We start from the raw sequence: 20,098 nt of genomic DNA, 5'->3' as shown, positions 1-20,098 counted from the left end.
TAGATGTAGGAAGTACATCTTTTGTATTATTTAATCTATTTGATTTAAGGAGTCTTAAAAAGTATAATTCTTTCCTATGCTGTAGATGCCTGTAAAATCCTAAAGTACTGAGGAAAACCTGAGGTTAAAAAAATGCATTTTTCAGAAAACATTAGTGACATGTAATGTTTTGCATGTCAGAAACTTGTACACTGATTTCTGTCTTGCAAGCTAGCTTTGAAATCTCATAATGTTGATTAATTTTAGGGTGAAAGGACTTGGACCTCAGTTTTTCTGTGTATTATTTCCTGTAATTTAATCTTGAGTAAGAGTTTTCTGGGCTTTTTTTTTTTTTTTTGTAGAAAATGTGCCAGTGGAGCTTTGAAGTGCATGTTGTTCAGCTGCCTTTTTAGCAAAATGTTAGCCCAGTCCATAAAGCAGCGTGGCAAACGTTTATAAAGGCTTCTGAAATAAAGGCCTTTTAGCTCTGACAGGCTGAGAATGTTGGGGCTGTTCTTGCTGGAGAAGAGAAGGCTGCGTGAAGACCTCATAGCAGCCTTCCAGTGTCTGAAGGGGGCTTACAAGGATGCTGGAGAGAGACTCTTCATTAGGGACTGTATTGATAGGACAAGGGGTAATGGGTTGAAACTTAAACAGGGAAGATTTAGGTTAGATATAAGAAAGAAGTTCTTTACTGTGAGGGTGATGAGGCGCTGGAATAGGTTACCCAAAGTGGTAAATGCTCCATCCCTGGTGGTGTTCAAGGCCAGGTTGGACAGAGCCTTGGCTGACATAGTCTAGGGTGAGGTGTCCCTGACCATGGCAGGGGGTTTGGAACCAGATGATCTTAAGGTCCTTTCCAGCCCTAACCATTCTGTGATTTTATGAAATGTCTGCATACTACTGTAGCAAATCCACCATTATACAGAGTGTATATGGAATAAAAGGGAAAATTTGTGAAAGTCATCAGCTTTCATGAGTGTCCATGAACAATTTCATGACTCATCTCTGCTCTACTTGTTACTGGAAATGGGCATGAACTAAAAAGGTCTGGAGTCGCACGAGATGCTAATTATTCTTGTGTACTCTAGGGCTTGTTTATGCTGGCTCAGGCAGTACATCCATCAAAGCCAAAAGGGTTTCATTTTGTCATTAGTTCTGAGTGCTGGCAGATGAAGAAAATAGTTCTTTTGTTTTTCTGATGACACGTATGTTACATTGTTGATGTTGTTTCTGGCTTAAAATCAGCTGGGAAGGAAGCCTGACCTGAATTGGCTGAAGTAAACATTCTTTTACTTTGCATAAGTAATACCATAAATACCATAAGCCCTGGTATTTCATAATAGAAAGTTGGACTTGATTTTGATACAGTATTGCAACTCAGAAAGCACCTAAACGCTTTCAAATTCTGTCGACTTCAAAGGGTATGAAGATGACTTGCTCAGATGCAAACCTCTCAAATTTGTATGCAGATAACCAAGTAAACATAATCTTAGAAACATCTTTACCGATGCTAAAAGAAAAGCCACAAGTGCTAGAAGGGAGTACAAGGCAGAAATGTAAAATGGAGTGCAGATAAACTCATGAGTTTATTTGTAAGTGTATGAACCAGCTGTGGGGGCAGATACACTAGGAAGGACAAACTCTGCATGATCATAAGGGAAAATAGGAGTGTTTATGAATGTCAAATATATTACACTCTGAGTCAGTTGCTAAAAACACTCATTCAAGAGATAAGGACCAGAAACCTGAAAAGAGTGAATTGTTAGTGGGAACAAGACCTTAGCCAACTGTGGAATACAGCTAAAAAGAATGTCACTCTCACAGTTCCTTGTCCTGAGTAAGTCTCCCTTGTCCTAAGGTAAGGACAAAGAACTGCCTAGGAGGCAGAGTTATTAAAGGAACCAAAACAATTAGTCCTCTTCAGGTAATTGGACAATTTGTCAAACTGAGGTTAGTCACAAAGCAATTAGTCAAATAAGGATAGGACTGACTAAATACAAATAACAGAGTCTAGACTGTATAAAGAGGGCTCTGTGGAGCTGATTATCGAATGCAGAATTTACCCCATAGTCCTTGTCTACTCTTCTGTTTAAGCTCCAAACCCTATTTTTGGTAAAGCACAGAGGTTCCCTCACAGCTATCACACGTAGGTGTCTTCCAAAGGAAAGCAAGGCCCATGGGAATGTTATGCCACTGACTCTCCTCGTGGTGCAGCCTGGACATACTCCGGGGCAGTTGCTGCTCCTGTAATGCATCCTTGTGTTTTCCGTAGTTTACATGTACTCTGAAAGTAACTTACACTTTGAAAGTAGGATGCTAGACACTTTATGTAAACAAAAGCTGTCCAAGTTTAATATCACTAATATGGTTTAAGGCAAATATAGAACTTTAAAATATCCCTTTCCCAGTTTCATTTAACTCAGGTGGTTTGATTTGGGGCATGACCTCCCTAGCAGAGAGTAAATAAATAGTGAATTGCTAATAATATATTCTGAAGAATAGTTTTATATACGAACATGAGAAGTTCCTAATCCAGGTTTGATGTTCTCTACCAAAAGGAACAAACTTTCCCTTATACTTTCTATAATCTTATGGAGATAATTCTGGTAGGATAAACATTTCGTTTCTCTCTTTAACATTAATTACAAATTTAAATTTTCAATTGTCAATTGCCTGATTTGAAGATAGAAATATTATAAACACTGTTATTAATACCACTGTAAAACATGCCTATAAAAGTTTATTACTCTCTCTCCTCTTCCTGAAACCAATGTACATAATTCTTTGTTCAAATCTCAGTTATTTAGCTTAGGAGACATGATTTTTAAAGTCCAGGGCTGTTCCAAAAATTTTCCAGTCATAGTATCAAAGGAGCATAGAATGGTTAGGGTCACGATGTGCTCCCCTTGTATTTGTGATGCTGAGTCTAATGAAATTCCTAAATATTTCTTTGTGATGTCCTAGCTGCCTATTATTGCAGATTAAAAAAAATCATTTGCACTGTGACTAAGAGATTCTCAACATTTTGGAATTTTTAATAATCCATATTAATACTCAGAAGTTGGGGTTTTTACATTTTTGTGTGTTTTCTTCCCATGAAAATGAGTTTTAATGCAATATTTTGCAAACAATATGTTAACTGACCTAAAAATAAGCTTGTTAATCACCAAACTCCTTTATGATTCCCTTAACATTTTCAAGGAAAATACCATCTCTGCACCTTTCTTTAACAAGTCTTTCTTGAACTACTTATTCAAAGCTTCCAAGTCTTTATAAGGCAGATACAGTTGAGTGATAAAGACAATACTGTGTTTTTAAGCCTATTACTGCTGGTTTTGTTTCAGGATGTGTTGGAGTTTGGGATAACATCACCTGTTGGCGGCCTGCAGAGATTGGAGAGACTGTCACTGTTCCTTGCCCAAAAGTATTTAGCCTTTTTTCTGGCAAACCAGGTATTTTATTTTAAGGTGGCTTTTTTTTTCTGATTTCTCTTTCATATTTTAGAAAGTACTGTGCTAAAATGTATTATTAGCAGTTTAATATTTTTATTTTGTTTTTAAAGAATGAAAATAACAGATTATTAATACAGCTGTTAATGATACATCACAAAAAGTCCAAATAATTGTATTTGTAGTCCGTATGGTGTTTTTTGAATCAGATACTAAATATGTATTCTGATGTAGTGACTCTCATCAGAGCTGAAGACATTGCTTGCTCTTTTGTGTTAATTATTAATGCATCTGAGCCTGACTGACCTTTTTAACAGTTGTCAGCAGGTCACATGTACTTTGTTCCTTCTGTGCTTAGGAGGGGAGCTCTGATTTGCCTTCATGAGAATAATGAACTAACATTAACACATAATACCTAAAAATTATCACTGTTGCAATTTAAGGTTGCTATTATGGAACCCTTTTATTTCCTGCTTTTTAGTGGAACCGAAAAGAGCTCATTAGTGTCTCAGATTGCTGAAGTATTTAACTGTGTCAAGTCTAGAATCTTCTGCATCATCTTGTCAATACATCATACTGTTTAATTTTGCACTTTGGCTTGTTAGTGGGGTTTTAAAAATAGATGAAGCACACATGGCATTTCACATAGGTATCTCAAAATGCAGCAGGAAAAATCTCTGTTGCTCAGGTGAGAAACCTTTGTCATGAAGAGCTGATGAAAGATGCAAAAATTATCACAGTGATTTAGTTTTGTCTTTGAGGTCTCTGTGGAGAGCTTTTTAACAATATTACTTTTAACATAGAGGCTAACTTGGGGTATGACTGAAATACCTTTATTCTCAAAACTGTTGATTAAGTCTTGTTCCAGTGAAAAATTAATAATTAAAACAATGGACAGGATCAGCAAAGATTTTCATTCCTGGAGCTGGTGAATCTTGGATTAGTTTACCATGGATAGCCTAAACAGTTTATAGTGGGGAATGTATGTGTAATCTTCACTAGATCTTGTGAAATCTATAAAAGTATTCAAATGACTCAGATGAAGACAGCAAGGTGTTATTATGACACAAGGCAAACTAAAAAATATCAACATTTTAAAATCTGAATTGAATCAAACTGCTTCTATTTGCCAGAAGTTAGAGCATGTACGCTCTTTCTGGAGTTTGGACATTTGATTTAGCAATTTATAGCATCTTTCAAAACATTTTAATTTTCCTATTAAAAAAGGGCAATAAATATTTAATTCTGAAACCTTCACAGTGCTTACAACTCAATCTCACTTGGGCGTGGTGTCATCAAGACTGAAAAATCACTGCCTTTTTATAGTTTGCTGTAGATTTCCATATACACCTTTTTATAGCTACCTGTTTAATTCTTGCTTGTGGAACTAACACAGCAGTTTTTTAGAGGTACTTGTTCAATTAAGAGATTTTTTTGCATCTTATATTTCTAAAATTTCAGAGAAGGAAGACAACAAGCACCTTGCTTGCTTGTTTCAATTGAGATCTGAATAAATATTTCAGAACCTGTATAATTTGATTATACTCAAGAATATATAATTAATTTATTCACTTGGGTCTTGTGGCAGGAAATTCTAACAATATTGCTAAACAAGAAATCTAACTCTATTTAGCCAAATTTGGGGGATGTATGTTTCAGGTTTTCAAGGTTTTAAGAGGAATTAAGATTCTACTACAAGATGATCTAGACTGCCTTATTTTTTATAGACATATTCCACATCACAAGTAGCCTTTTAAATATCGTCAATTTTTTGACGGACTTCTTAATTTAAATTGTGAATTTGGAAAAGCAGCTGTTTTCTCATCTTTACAGCTTCTGGAAAGCTGGTTTTTAATTTCTTCTGTGATGGTCAAGGTTATAGTTTAAACATCCCACTCCATGGAATAGTAATAACTTTATATTAAATGACTTTTTACTGTAAAAGCAGTCATGTTATGCTGTAATGTTTATTCTGTATTGCACATGATGATGTAAGTATAAGTATATGGGTATCAGAAAGTTATTCTGTGATTTTTTTTTAATGTGTGTCAAGTTGTAGGTTTAAAATGAGGTTGCCATCTGAAATACTTAATTGCATGAAACAATAGTATAGAAATAAACAATGTCTTCCATAGAACATTGCCTGTTTTTAAGTTAGAAGGCCCTTATAGTACTTACAGTAGAAATTACTTCAGCATCTTGAGCACATAGTTTTTCTTGAGAAACTGGCTTTGACATAGTTTGTGGTTCTGTTAACCTACTCCTCTGCTCTGCCTAGTCAGAGAATCTGGAAGTACTTTTAAAGTGAAGGTTCTTCAGTATGTATAAATAGGTTACATTTTCTGTAAAAAATGCCGTATCTATGACAAATGGCAAAAGTGGTCCTGCTGTTTGAGGAGACACTGTGGTTTGAGGTCAAGGCCTTGTTATAAACTAGAAAGGTTTGGTTATTGGTTGGTCAGTCATTTATTGTGTATTTACAACTGTCCACTGAAGACTTTATACAAAGAAGAATTTCCAGTAACCAATTAGCAAGATGAAAATCACAAAGGCTTTAGTTTGGAGTGTCTGGAAACACATTTGGTTATTCTTGGCCAAAGCTGATCTGTGACACATAAATTTGTTCTTGTGTGGTAGAACAGGCATCTTTTAGTTACAGACTCCAAACAAAAGCAGTATGGTATTACAGATTTCAGGTATCACGGATACAGAAATTGCACTAAGAAAGTTAACGGCAAGTTGCTTAAGATTTAGCACTGTAAGTGTAAATTATAATAATTTTAATGACTATTCTTTATTTCAACATGGGATTCTTCAGTTTTCTCCAATGGAAGCTATTCCATATTGTATGAACATTAGTTTGTATTAATTAGAGTAAGGAACAGAATCGTCAGTTGCCCCATCTCACCTGAGTGACTTCATCTGAGAAGACAGTCAATTTCTCTCAGTTCTGATCAAAAAATCCTTTCTGAAATCAATAAATGCTCAAAATTCCTTTCCAACCATCCTCACACATCTCCTGTACGTTCCTTGGACTACATTGTTTCAGTGGTTCATAGAGTGAGATTCAACATGAATATTTATTTCCTTGTTCTTCTATCACATAATATGGCCTTTAAAGTGCATTACCAACTCTACCAACATTTGCTGTAGCAGTAATTCATCACCATGACATAAAAAAGCTTTTATCACTCTTCAGTAGATAATTTGGTGTTGCTTTCTCAGAAAAGCTTAAAAAGTTGGTTAGAACAATTCTCACTTAGATTACTTTTCTATATAATTACTCTACCTACAAATTGCCACCTTTATAGAGTAAGCTAAAAGGCTTTCCCCTGAATACTTTAGATAAACCAGCAAAATATTTAATGCTTTTGCAGCCCTAACAGAAATAGATGTTATACCAAGCAGAAGCCTGCATCATAGCTTGGAATTACTGTTGGTTTTCTCTAATGCAAAAGCAACTCTGAGCACAAGTAAAAGCCAAAATAATATGAGTGAAGAGCATATGAATAAAAAGGCTGGGTTGCTCAGAAATACAGGATGTTAACAGAGAATGACAAAGTTGTCTAAAGCTTCATTGATGAGGAGACTTTTGAATATTACTGATTTCAACTGTCAAATTTTGCTTTACAGGAAATATTAGCAAAAATTGTACAAGTAATGGCTGGTCAGATATTTTTCCTGACATCTTAAGTACTTGTGGATATAATGACTATGAAGATGATTATAAGGTAGGAAAAATACTTTTTCTATTCATGTAGGTAGTGGTGTTCAATACAGCTATCAGACATACTCTGCTTCTAAACAATTCCCATTTTCCTCTATCAGAATTAGTGAAAATCTGTAGTAAATTTTGATAGAAGTTGCCATGTGCTTGGATTGCAAATGCCATATAAGATACAATTTGAAATGTAGAATTCAGTAACTGTTTGAAGATCAAGTTTGCAATTGCAATAATGCATCTGCCTTTCTAATACTGCAGTGTTCCTTGGCTCTTGCACAGTATGATCTGCTTTCTTTCCTTTCTAGATTGTTATAACAAATCCTAATACTCTACTAATCTGTTAATAATACAGGCACCACTTGCTTGCTAGTATGTGCTTAAATTATAAGTAAAGTAAAATGTATTTATGTAATTGGAATTATTGTAGATTCATATTAGACTTTACGTTATCAATTAGAAGTAGATCAAAAAGCTATCAAGATATCTTAAATACACTATAAATGGAAAAATGAATTTGTTCACTTTGCAGGTACTGTATCTTTTTCATTTTTTGAGGGAAGTACCTTTTTCCATCACATTTTACCTCTGTCTTGGTTGTTTTCCTGCTGAAGCTAACAGAGTAAGATTTTGTTTACAAGCAATCACCATTGTCATTACTTAAAGAATATTCTAACCTTAAGGCTGACGAGTCAGAAAGCGGATAGAGAAGTGCTGGCTTCTCAGAAGATAAGCTGTTCCTGTGCAAATATTATTTCTTTTTTTTCATGGTTAAAGGATAGACAACGATTATCAGAATAAAATCTGAAAAGGCAAGCAGGAAAGCATATGTTTCAATACATCTCTTCATCGGAGACAATATAAAACATACGAGTAACATTCAGCTGTGAGATGTCAAGAGGCATTTGAGGTTCTGCATCAGCCAGCTGTTACACAGAAAGATGTTCTCTTGATTTTGGATCTTAGGGCTCAGTGGTAGCACCTGAAAACAAAAAATCTTTACTCAACATATATCAGTGTAATTCGTTTTTATTTGACATAGAGTTTCAACAGTAAGAGCTAAAAAAGAAATCCTAAGGATTTGTATACAAAATATTTTGGACACAAAACCATCATGCAACAATATGCTTTGCAGATGATCAAAGTTACAGTAACTGAGATTGTATTTTAGGTAAGGTGACAAAATACTTTTCAAGTTTTCTTTTGCATGCAGAATAAAATGTTAAAGGAGTAGGTAAAAACTGTGGTGTCAGTTTGGTGCCTGCGTTTTCACTGCTGGAAGAGTTTCTGTTATAGATCCAGTTAGGTATTTATTCCTGGGGTTCTTTTGCCATCTTTTAGGATATGGACTTGTGTCTTTACTTCAAAGGGAACTTATTTCTATACATATTTTATATTTATTTTTATATATGCATGCACACAGACATATATATCTCTCCAGATATGCATCTGTTGGTGCAGTTTTGGATATTCTAGAAAAGATCGAGATGATAGAGATTGGTGAGCAAATACTGAATGAGTAATTTATTAATAGGTACCAACTTTTTATGTAGAAAATGCACTGAATTGGGAAAGCTTATTTAAAAATACCATAAGCATGTAATCTATTATTTTTCTGCTGAAAGAACTTGTCTGCTTCCACAGCTTGCACCGATTTTGCTCAGAGTTAAAACACCCAATTTTTATTCCATGTCAAGTGGTATATTAGCAGGTTCTATAAAAAGAAACAATTTACTTAAATTTTGAAATCAGCTATAAGTTCCTGATACACCATCTTAAACTGAATGTTTTATGTTAGATCTTCTGTTAGTATTCTTTAGTGCTCCTGCCTGCATTTATAGGGGACCAATTTGACAAGTATGGCAGTGTCTGAACAAACTATCTTTATGCTGTTATCACATCAAATCTAAACGTTTCTTTATTTCCAGTGTTTTTCCTATAAGCGCAGTAGCTACTGCTAACCTTCAACATAAAGTTTCAGGTACATCTTAGTTATTCAAATTATTGTCCTTTTTTTATTTTTCTGTTGAGCTCATGGCAGCACAATGGCAAAATGTCTAGCTTGAGGTGACATGCTAGAATCACACATCAAGGTGTGTTAAACCAAGCCAGGCCTCACTGCAACCCTTCCTTGACATAATTCGACATCTTCTATCTAGACTGAACAAGCTAGAGATGTATGCCTGCTGTCTTCAGAGAGTATTAAGCTCTCTGTCAACATTACTAATATATGGGAAGTTGTCTGGAGAATATAAAGGACTGAAATGTGTCCACTTAAAATAATGATTGGATCAGTTAATACAGCATTGTCTAATTTTAGCATGAATTGGTCCAAGGTTTATCAGATCACACAGAAACCCCAATGTATACAAGTTACAGGCTATGTGATTCGAATGCATAGGGTTATACAAAGACAAAATCATGGAGAAAGAGATCCTCAAGGCTTTTAAATGTGGTGATACTCTTGCAGCTTGTGCATAAGTAGAAGCATCATCTATGGAAGAAGTATCCCCCTATTTGGCCAGTTTCCTGAAGCACTTACTCTTCAGAGACAACATCCCAGGTGTGCTACCCACTATGCAGTACAGATGCCTTACCCAAGCCAAGTGGAATCAAGGCAGTGAGGTCAGGACTGACAAAAGCACTGTCCTGAATCTCTGTTGCTAGCTTTAGAAAGCAGATTCATTACTACTGTCTGTGAAGTGGATCATCACACTAGACTAATGGATTGTTTATATTGAGTCTAAATTGAATCCTTCCCTCTTAACAAAATGTATTGCAGGGCAGCCATCTACCAGTGCTTATTCTGTGTGCCTATAAGTCATGCTATATATATTGACATTACAATCTGCATTTTTCATTACTTTTTCTGTGACGTATGATTAAGAGACCAGTATTCCTTAACATAAATACAAAATAATCTTCCATTGGCTTCAAGTGAGAAGCACTAGGCCTGAATATAAGCTGATATTCTCTGTTATAGAGCACAGTGTGAATTCTATTTATTAGGTGCAGACTGTCCAAAGATACTGCAGAATGCCAGCATGCAGTGAGAATGCTCATATTCACTGATGCACATATGCTGGTGCATGCTTACACAGAAAGCTTTGAAGGTCTGTGCATTTAGAAAGTTGTCATCTTTCCCACTGGGGCTAGGGAACTTCGAATACAAAGATATCCTTACTGGCATAATTAAAATGAATTATGCTACTGTTATTAAGAGATACTTAAGGAAATACCAGTCACAAGGTTTTGGGTGATGTTTAGGATTAGGCTGAATTGAAGGAGAAACGTGGCAGAAAAGGTTTATCATTAATTACTTGTATAAACATTATTAAATACCATGAAGAATACCAATTTTATTATATGCATTTTTAATAAATTCTATTTTTCTATACACTATTCAAGAATGTGTATTAGTGGCTCATAAAAAAGTGAATTGTCCACAATATGTAATCCATCTCTTTATCTCAGTTTATATTTAGTCTAAGTACTACAAGATTTTAAAAATGTTTACTGTACTATGCATTTTGCAAAAGGAAGGAGCTAAGGTTCTTTATTCCACTTCTATTTGCATTTAATTCTTTCAGTGTTTCTAAAGCACTGAACTCATTTGCTAGTCCCAGTTCTGATTTTACATTGTTTGTACAGTGTAAGGTTTTCTGATACATTCTTCTAGAATGAATATTTGGATATTATGGAGTGTGATCTGACACATGTATCATGAAAATGTAAGATCACGAATTTTAATATAGTTGTAAGTAATATCTGTGAATACTACTCTCTTACATACAGCATTTACTGTTAGGGTGGTGAAGCACTGGAATGGATTGCCCAGGGAAGTTGTAAATGCTCCATCCCTGGCAGTGTTCAAGGCCGGGCTGGACAGAGGCTTGGGTGACATGATTTAGTATGAGGTGTCCCTGCCCATGGCAGGGGGGTTGGAACTACATGATCTTAAGGTCCTTTCCAACCCTGACTATTCTATGATTCTATTACAGGAATAGCCTAGGATATTCCTGTCACTTAGGATGATAATGATCATAAATACTTTAGTAGTGATCAGTTATATTTCTGGTTAAATTAATAAAGAAGTGTGAGTTTTTCTTTTATGTTAAGGGTGACTTCTGGTCAATAGCAAAAGTCCTTTGGACAAAGAAGCGCACCCTAAGCTTTCTTCAGAGCATTTTGTCCTTCAGCACTGACTTATCCTTTCACCCCTAGAGGTCCTTCCAAACCAAGGCTGAAGTTGAAAGATCCACAGGGTACCTGTCAACTTTGCCCAGGATGCTTCTGTGCTATGTCTGTTACGTAAATAAACAGAAGACTTCTGTCTCCTGAACTTCGTAAAAATAATATGAAACTAACTTTAAAGGAAACTTTAGCATAAAAATCTGTCTGTCCTGAGAAAACAAAACACAAGTGAGCTTAAGCATAGATTTAAAAAAACTGTATTGAAAATCACACTGCTTACACAAACTTGCACTAATCCTGTTATTTTTGTTTGTGTTTTTCTGTGCCCTTTAAAAACCTGTTAACATAATGTAGCCACAAAAAAAAAAAAAAAAGAAAAAGAAAAAGAAGAAACACCTTTATAGTCTGGAAAGAAGTCTGTAAAAGTTTCTGTAAAATTGTCTGAAAGCTGCTGATGTCTGCTGGTGCCTAACCACTGACTGAGCTTAGTTCAGTGGTAGAAATGTGAGTGTTTTCCTCATAACTTTCAAAGTAAATTGTTAGATTTCAGTTTTGGAATCAGTATTACTCAGATAATCATGTGGATATTTTGCAGAGACCAGCTGTTCTCACTAATGTTGCAAGGCTTGTTAGACTTGCAGAATATCTCATGTCATTTCATATGAATGACTTGAATCAGCTTTGAATGCAGCTAAAAAATCTAAAGGGGTTTTGGTATTTAGTCTGTTGTTCTGTTTTGCTCAATCCATACCTTCTTTGCACTCATTTTATTCCTGTCAATCTTGAATATTTTAATTAAGTCCAGAAGTTAAAGCTAAAGCTTTTTGGGCCCTGACAAATTACAGTTCACAGAGAATAAATAGTAAGTAAGAAATAAAATATGATCATCTTACATAAACAACATTGATTTTTATGTGCTGTCAGATTTGGCATTGGTTTGTATGTTTCTTTTGCAGCAATACAATCTGAAGAGTTTGTTTCTAAATGGTACCATGTAAAATTCAAAATAATGACAAATATTTAATAGCTATAACTGAGTCACTATTGATCTAAAGTAATTTTCTGGTTTTCAACTACCACAACACAATTCAGAATGTAATTATTTGTCTTTATGGGGGTCATGTATATTAAATAAACATATAAAATCAGAACACCATTTCCCAACTGTTTTGTAGAATCACTAGGAGCTACAGAGGTCTTACAGGCAAATTAAGCACCTTTTATGTCTTACGTTCATACAGTAAATTTACGTAGCAGTATGACTGCATCCTCTTTGATGCTGAGTCTCATAAAGTGCTTGCTGCTAAGAAACTGCTTTTTTTCTTGTTTTTGAAAATCATAATTTATATAATTATAATTTTGGTGTAATGGATTCAAAATGTAGTAGTGTTTACTTAGCTTTGCAATAGTTTGAGAAGCAGGGTTCATTTTTGATCAGTAGAAAATTTTAAAACACTTAACATATCTAATTATTATAATATTATGCCAGTAAAGTGGTCTGAAATAAGGGAGCATGTTCATTAGCCACAATATCAAGTGCAGAATAGAAAATAATTAAAAATCTATGTTGTATGATAAAATAATTTCAATAGCATATTTTTTTTTATTTGCTTTTACTTTGAACAAATTGACTATATGTTCAGTGTTAAGGTAACGTCAAAGTACTTTTGGCTGGTTAGCTGCAATCCTGACTTACACTTCCATATAGCTATTTAATGTTCACCTGTTTGGCAAAGCAGATAGATTCAGTCCTGCTGACCCTGACAGCTGTTGTGCTAGACTAAAAGTACACAGGATTCTTGTTTTGATTTTAGTCAGACTGTTTGATGTAGGGGTCATGTGTGTCTACAGAATGCCAGAAACATTATCTTAAATAATGTGGGTTTTCCGTTGGAAGACAACCCCTTCTATTCTCCCTAGAGGGACAAAGTGATGGGAGTCATTTCACTTGCAGTCTGCCTGACAGTTATTTTCAAGCTCAAAGCACATAGCTAGAGGCTAAATTAGAGCCACAGTTACACCACTATGGGCAACTGATGCTTTGTTAGAAAGTTCATGTGGGGTTTCACTTTTTTTCCTTCATTAAGAATTCTGAAATCAGGTACAAATAAGACAGGTCCAGTTTCAAAAGATTCAGTCAGTGGCTTATTTTCGAAATAAAATCTAGACAGATTTTTCAAGAGAGTATGGAATGGCAAAAAAATAAAAAAAAAAAGTCAAACTTTTTCACTGGGCTTGTTTCAAGCAACCCAATGCTGAAATTTGAAGTAGACATCTTGGATTTCTTTAATAACGTACTATAAAATCATTCTGCAGTATTGTCTTCTGCAAGATAGGCTTTAAGAGAAAAGCACAGGGTGTTTTGAACAAAAACAATGTCTGGAATTCACAGCAGCTAGAATTGGAGCTGTACTCATGGTGTGGTCTGTGCTCATTTTAGATCAGGTGAGAATGACAACTCCTTTTGACCAGTGTCTCCCTTTGAATAAATTGCAACAGAAGCAATGCATTAAAAATTCACTAAGGCCCAAACTCTGGCTACCTGTCATGGTTTGAGCATGTTTTGAGGGTGTTTTTGTTCAAGGTTTTTTTCCAGCCAGGTGGAGGAGGGGAGTCTGGGAGGAAGGAGAGACAGGACACCTGACCCAGGCTAGGCAATGAGGTATTCCATACCATAGCACGTGATGCCCAGGAGGCATACCGGGAAAGAGAAGGCTGGAGAGGAAAATGGAGGAGGGAGCACATGGTGCTCGGCCAGGCAGGGTGGAGTGAGTTATGGGTCGGTGGCTGGTGGGGTGTTGTATTCTTTTCACTTGCTGTTTGCTGTATCATTATTATTTGTAGTAGTGAATGGCAGTAGGGGTTTTGTGTTATGCCTTAGCAATTAAACCGTTCTTATCTCAATCCGTGGGGGCTACATTCTTTGGATTCTCCTTCCTAACTCTCCGGGAGTTGGGGGACTTGGTTTAAACCACGACATTTTTTGGCGCCCAACGTGGGGCCCGAGGGATTGAGATAAGAACAGATCCGAGCGGATTTATGGTCTCTTGTCACAATGCTGATTTATTGGCTCTTAGAGGTTTTTCTCTGGATCTCGCTGTTTCGGGATTTTACCGGGTACTTGGTGTATGGATTGGATGTGTTTGTGTTTGTGTCGGAGGCTTGTAATACGGTGGGGCTCCGGCAGCAGGGGGGGATGGACGTGGCCGTGGACTTGGACTTGTACCAGGCCGTCCCGCTGCTCTTCGCCGTCCTTGTCCTTATCCTCGTCGTCGTCTGTGTGGAGCTGCGTGAAGCCAGGAAGGAGCGGCCCCGGGAGCTGCCGGCAGCTGAGGCTGCCAGGGAGAGCGGCACGGGGAGCCAAACGGCTGTGGCAGAGCAGCGGGAGCAGGCGGGGGAGGAGCGGAGCAGGGCGGTAGCTGAGCAGCAGGATCAGGCAGTGGAGGAACCGAGTCCCGCCGCCGTTCCCGACCCTCCGACGGCCGACAGTGTCCCCCGGAAGTCGCCCGCCGACCCCCAGCAGGATGCAGGAGACTATGCAGCACTTCCCAGCAAGGCAGAGGAGGAAGATCCGGACTCAGGAGAAGAGAAGCTGATAGTGGGAGAGCTGGCAAGCACGGCAGCTACATCAGCCCCAGTGACAAGTGCAGCAGCAGCACCTGAGAGTTCTGATGGTTTTGAATGGCTTTTGGGTGCCCTTGGGACATGCCTGCTGATTATGATAGGGATCAGCTTATTGGCACACACACAGAGTGTGTTCTACCTACAACCATTTTGTCTGATCCCAAAAGTTAAGCAGAGTCAGTTTTGGGTCTTGTCTAAGGTTAGACAAGTACATAGGAGCACCAGGAGACTGTCCCCAAGGCTGGACAGTCATGAGTGGCAGGGCATGTGGGACAGTATGGCCAGGTATCTGATCCACTGGGCCCCTCCAGTGCTTTGGAAGCATTGGAGGTGGAAGGAAGCTGTATGGAGTCCCCAGCAGCAAGCTGTAGAACTGCTGAAGGGGACAGTGAATGATTTTGAGCCTGGTGGGCCCAGATACTTCAGGCCATCATTCCACAGATGCAACATAGAGATGTCTCATGATCGAGGGGTGGACTTAAGAGTGATGGTGTATTGAAAATGTGGGATCTGGGCATGACGTGAATGGTATGGAATAAGGGGTGGATAATGTCATGGTTTGAGCATGTTTTGAGGGTGTTTTTGTTCAAGGTTTTTTTCCAGCCAGGTGGAGGAGGGGAGTCTGGGAGGAAGGAGAGACAGGACACCTGACCCAGGCTAGGCAATGAGGTATTCCATACCATAGCACGTGATGCCCAGGAGGCATACCGGGAAAGAGAAGCTGGAGAGGAAAATGGAGGAGGGAGCACATGGTGCTCGGCCAGGCAGGGTGGAGTGAGTTATGGGTCGGTGGCTGGTGGGGTGTTGTATTCTTTTCACTTGCTGTTTGCTGTATCATTATTATTTGTAGTAGTGAATGGCAGTAGGGGTTTTGTGTTATGCCTTAGCAATTAAACCGTTCTTATCTCAATCCGTGGGGGCTACATTCTTTGGATTCTCCTTCCTAACTCTCCGGGAGTTGGGGGACTTGGTTTAAACCACGACACTACCCAAAAACTGCAATCAGTTTTACTGTGTGCTTTTGAAGTAAGCTGAATTGACAAACATAGTATTTAATTTTATTTAAGTTATGTTTACTTGAATTACGTTATTTTCTAACTGACTTTGAAAATGTACATAATCTGAATGCACACCAAACTGTATTTACATATTAAAGCCCCTATCTATTGTGAGAATGGTGCAGATTTCAGTGGCTCTTAGTGCATCTGTTTCTTTACTGTACATTACTGGCCTACACTTTCTTCTAACTTAATTGTATTCATGCACTTTAGTTTAACTAAACAGGAACTCTGTAATCCTGCACATGGAAAACATCTACAGGAGGGCAAAATTGCTTATCCTAAAATCAACTTTATAGAGATCTCAAAAAAAGTAATTCTTCAAAAAATGGAAAAAATACTCAACTGAATTACATAAACCAGATAAATTTGAGTGTTGTTACTCAGTGAAATGGATTCCAAGAAGAGGGGAAGTAAAAAATATATTGAGTTCAAATTGTTCTTGACATAAAACAACACAGAACATATAAGCAGAATCAAAGCTTTCCCATGGGAACATTGGTCTGACTGCGATTTTCCAGTAATGACTCTGGTCCAGAATCATTTCTATAAACATCTTAGTGCATGCCATATAAAGACTATAGTGACTGTGTGTCATTACATCTGTAAATCAGTTGATACTGTGTTCTTAATACCTGACCATATAATAAGTGCTGTGTCTAGGACAGGAACGAGAGGGTGAAAAGATGCAGGAACAGTGTGATTCATTCTGAAATGAAGATGGGCAAAAATAGGGAAAAACTGAGCAAGGTGCAGACTAAACGTAAATATAAATTTGATATACTTGGCACCAGACAATTTATATACTAGTTTCTAACCAAAAGTTTTCAAGGCAAGACAAAAATTAATGAGAATATATAATATCTCTTTAGATCTGGTATGCTTGGGCCTTTTAAAGGATTATTAACATACTAAAAATACAATAAATAGATGAGAATTATATGATAACACAAGTAGTGACTATTCTATAAGCAGCAAAGTTGTTGAATTGCAGATAATTGCATCAGAAGAAATGACTGGAAGAGATTTGTTCTTACCCAGTCATAGTGTTGTGGTTTAAACCAAATCCTCACAGTTCGCTCACTCACTCCCCCCCTTGCTCCCCCGACTCCCATAGAGTTAGGAAGGAGAATCCAAAGAATGTGGCCCCAAGGGTTGAGATAAGCACAGTTTAATAGCTAAGGTATAACACAAATCACTACTGCTACTACTACTACAAACAATAATGATAAGGCAAACAACAAGCGAAGCGAATACAACACCTCACCATAACTCACTCCACCCTGCCCGACCGAGCACCGACCGATACCTCCTCCATTCCCCCCCAGCGCTCCAGCCCCTCTGGCTCTCTCCCAGTTACACCCTGGGTATGACATGCTATGGTATGGAATACCTCTTTGGCTAGCCTGGGTCAGGTGTCCTGTCTCTCCTTCCTCCCGGCCTCCCCTCCTCCCTGGCAGAGCATGAGTTCAGAAAAGGCCTTGGAAAAACCAAACATTTGAGCAGTAACTCAAAACATACTTGCTATCAGCAAACGTTCTCAGCCCGAAAGTCAAAACACAGCACTGCACCAGCTACCAAGAAGGAGAAAAATTACTGCTACTGCTCAAACCAGGACACATAGTAAAAGCCAAATGTCAATCCTTTCACCCTGCCCATCAGGTTTTCTTATCTGGTGGGCACTTACTTGGCTGTGTAAGAGTAGGTGTAACATCAGAGCCGGTGCTGGAAAAATTTACTGGGTCTCAGTCATATCTGTACCAACAAAGTCAGACACATAAAATTCTTTCCAGTTGCTTACATTCACATTCTTACCACATATTTTAAACCCTGAAAGGCTGAAAATGAACTTGCAAGTCCAAATTGTTAGATATTTATTAGAGATGTAGGTGTCTAATTACAAGTATGTGGAAAAAGGGCTTGATGTTATTGCCTAAACGTAGGTATCAAGTGCCATTTGACTGGCTACAGCCATTCTGGGAAAGAGGTCCTTTGCCACATGTTTTAGATACCGCAGGGCATTGCAAGAAGTAGTGCTAGATGATTAGATTTAAGTGAGTAGGTGCAGTTTGCTTATTGTGTCAGTGGAACTTATGTTGACCAAGAGGTGATGTTTCATTCCCTACTTGTTTTTCCTTCATGTATTAATATCAATGATAATGAATACCAACGAGTTGAGGTATTCTATTCTGACGAGCAGAATACAGTTTGGACTGTCTGTGATTTAAGATATTTAAGATATTAAATGTAAAGGTGCTGATACAGCTTAACTGAATCATTATATACTACAGTAAGATGTGTAGTATGTTTGTGTTTATGTGTGTTCCACAGCCTGGATTAGTCACTCAGAACCATAAGGACATACACCAATAGTGTAGTCTTTAAAATCCACTCTCTGCAGTAGATACAGAAAGCCTTTGTTTGAATTAATAGTGAAGGATGTTATGACTATTTTTTGAGAAATGAATGTTATATTCAGTGTCAGGTAAAAGCTCTCAGAGTAAAGAGCTCTCAGAAATGTTAAACATGTTCAAGAATAACTACTTTTCTGTTGTTGAAAGGAAATGTGCAAGTTGAATTTACTTCATACAGTTGCTGGAATCTTCGATGCTTCATGTAAATACAGGATAAGTAGTCACTAGCAACAGAATTCTATAATCAAAATTACTAATATATTTACTGTAAGCTAAATGCTGAGGTTTTTTTAAACTCAAATACTTTTAGGATCCCTGCATCAAAATAAGTATTTCTAGTACTGTCAGCTTCCTCATAATTTCTGTGTATCATATGTATGCAGAGTTCTTTGCAAAAACTGCAGAAAAAGGAGCTCAAGGCTGTTGTGTGTTAACCCTAATAGGCAACTCAGCCCAATGCAGCTACTCACTCACTTCTCCCCAGTGGGGTGGGGGAGAGTATCAGCATAAAAGTGAGAAAACTCCTGGGTTTAGATAAAGACAGTTAATAGGTAAAGCGAAAACTGCATGCACAAGCAAAACAAAACAAGGAATTAGTTCACTGCTTCCGACTGGCAAGGTGGTGTTTAGCCATCTCCAGGAAAGCAGGACTCTGCCATGCATAATAGTGACTTGGCAAGACAAAACACCATAACTCCGAATGTCCTCTTCCTCTTCCTTTCCCCAGCTTTATTGCTGAGCACGATGTCATATGGTGTAGGATATTCCTTTAGTCTCTTGGGGTCAGCTGGCTATGTCCCCTATCAACTTCTTGCGCTTCTCCAGCCTCCTTACTGTTGAGGTGGGGTGATGAGCAGAGGTGGCCTTGTGTAGTCACTGCTCAGCAGTAGCTAAATCATCTGTCTGTTATCAACACTGTTTTCATCACAGATCCAGACCAGCACCCTACACAAGCTGCTGTGAAGGAAATTAATTCTATTTCAGCCAAAACCAGGGCAAAGGCCTAACCCTAGTGTCAGCAGTGAGAGTCAGCACGAGTTTTTTAATGAAGCAAGGAAGTTGCAGGAGTAAGACTAATATCTAGCCAGAAGGAACTAATCTTAAATCTGAACACTTTTCTGTAGTATATACTTGGGTCAGTTTAGTTATCTGTTTATCAGAAAATGTGTTAGTTAGCATGTATCCATCTCAGTTCTTCGAGTTATTTCTGCTCCTTAGGCAGACCTAGGACTGTCTTCAGAGCAGATCTTAAAATCGATTCATAGCACACTCTGCTCAACAGCAGAAAGGGACTTAATGGCTGCTTTGTGATTTCTAGCACAATAAATAAGGAAGCTGAATAGGAGGGAAGAAATAATTTCTACTGGGCACTATGAAGGGCCAGGACACAGTTTACACCATAAGTCCTGTCTTAAGTGCTTTGCTTTTGAAAGCTATAAAAAAATACAAATGACAGGAGGCCAATGGTTACTTTAACGTGTTGGGATTTGTTAAGCAACTTGGTACACTATTCCCAGGATAAGAAGGTGAGAATGGTGTAAAGTTGTCCCTGTGTGCACTCTTCCCAGGTGTTCTGTGCATTGCTTTAGAATATCTGGGCAGACCCGTGTTTCTGCTTTGCAGTAATATGATGTTCAACATCATAGTTACTATTAA

The 20,098-nt window shown here is 37.7% G+C and overlaps 1 protein-coding gene across 2 annotated transcripts in view; it reads left to right on the top strand.

Moving 5' to 3' along the window:
* Positions 1-20,098, top strand: part of VIPR2 (vasoactive intestinal peptide receptor 2) — a 55,264-nt gene that overhangs the window by 11,462 nt on the left and 23,704 nt on the right. For both annotated transcript variants that reach the window (XM_005153036.3, XM_031052526.2), the window contains exons 3-4: positions 3,327-3,434; positions 7,065-7,162. In XM_005153036.3, coding sequence (XP_005153093.2) covers positions 3,327-3,434; positions 7,065-7,162 — 206 coding nt within the window. The remainder of the gene's footprint in view (positions 1-3,326; positions 3,435-7,064; positions 7,163-20,098) is intronic.

Source organism: Melopsittacus undulatus, chromosome 1 (genome assembly GCF_012275295.1).
Source record: "Melopsittacus undulatus isolate bMelUnd1 chromosome 1, bMelUnd1.mat.Z, whole genome shotgun sequence".
Classification (NCBI taxonomy): Eukaryota; Metazoa; Chordata; class Aves; order Psittaciformes; family Psittaculidae; genus Melopsittacus; species Melopsittacus undulatus.
This window is presented reverse-complemented; position numbering and strand designations above follow the sequence as displayed.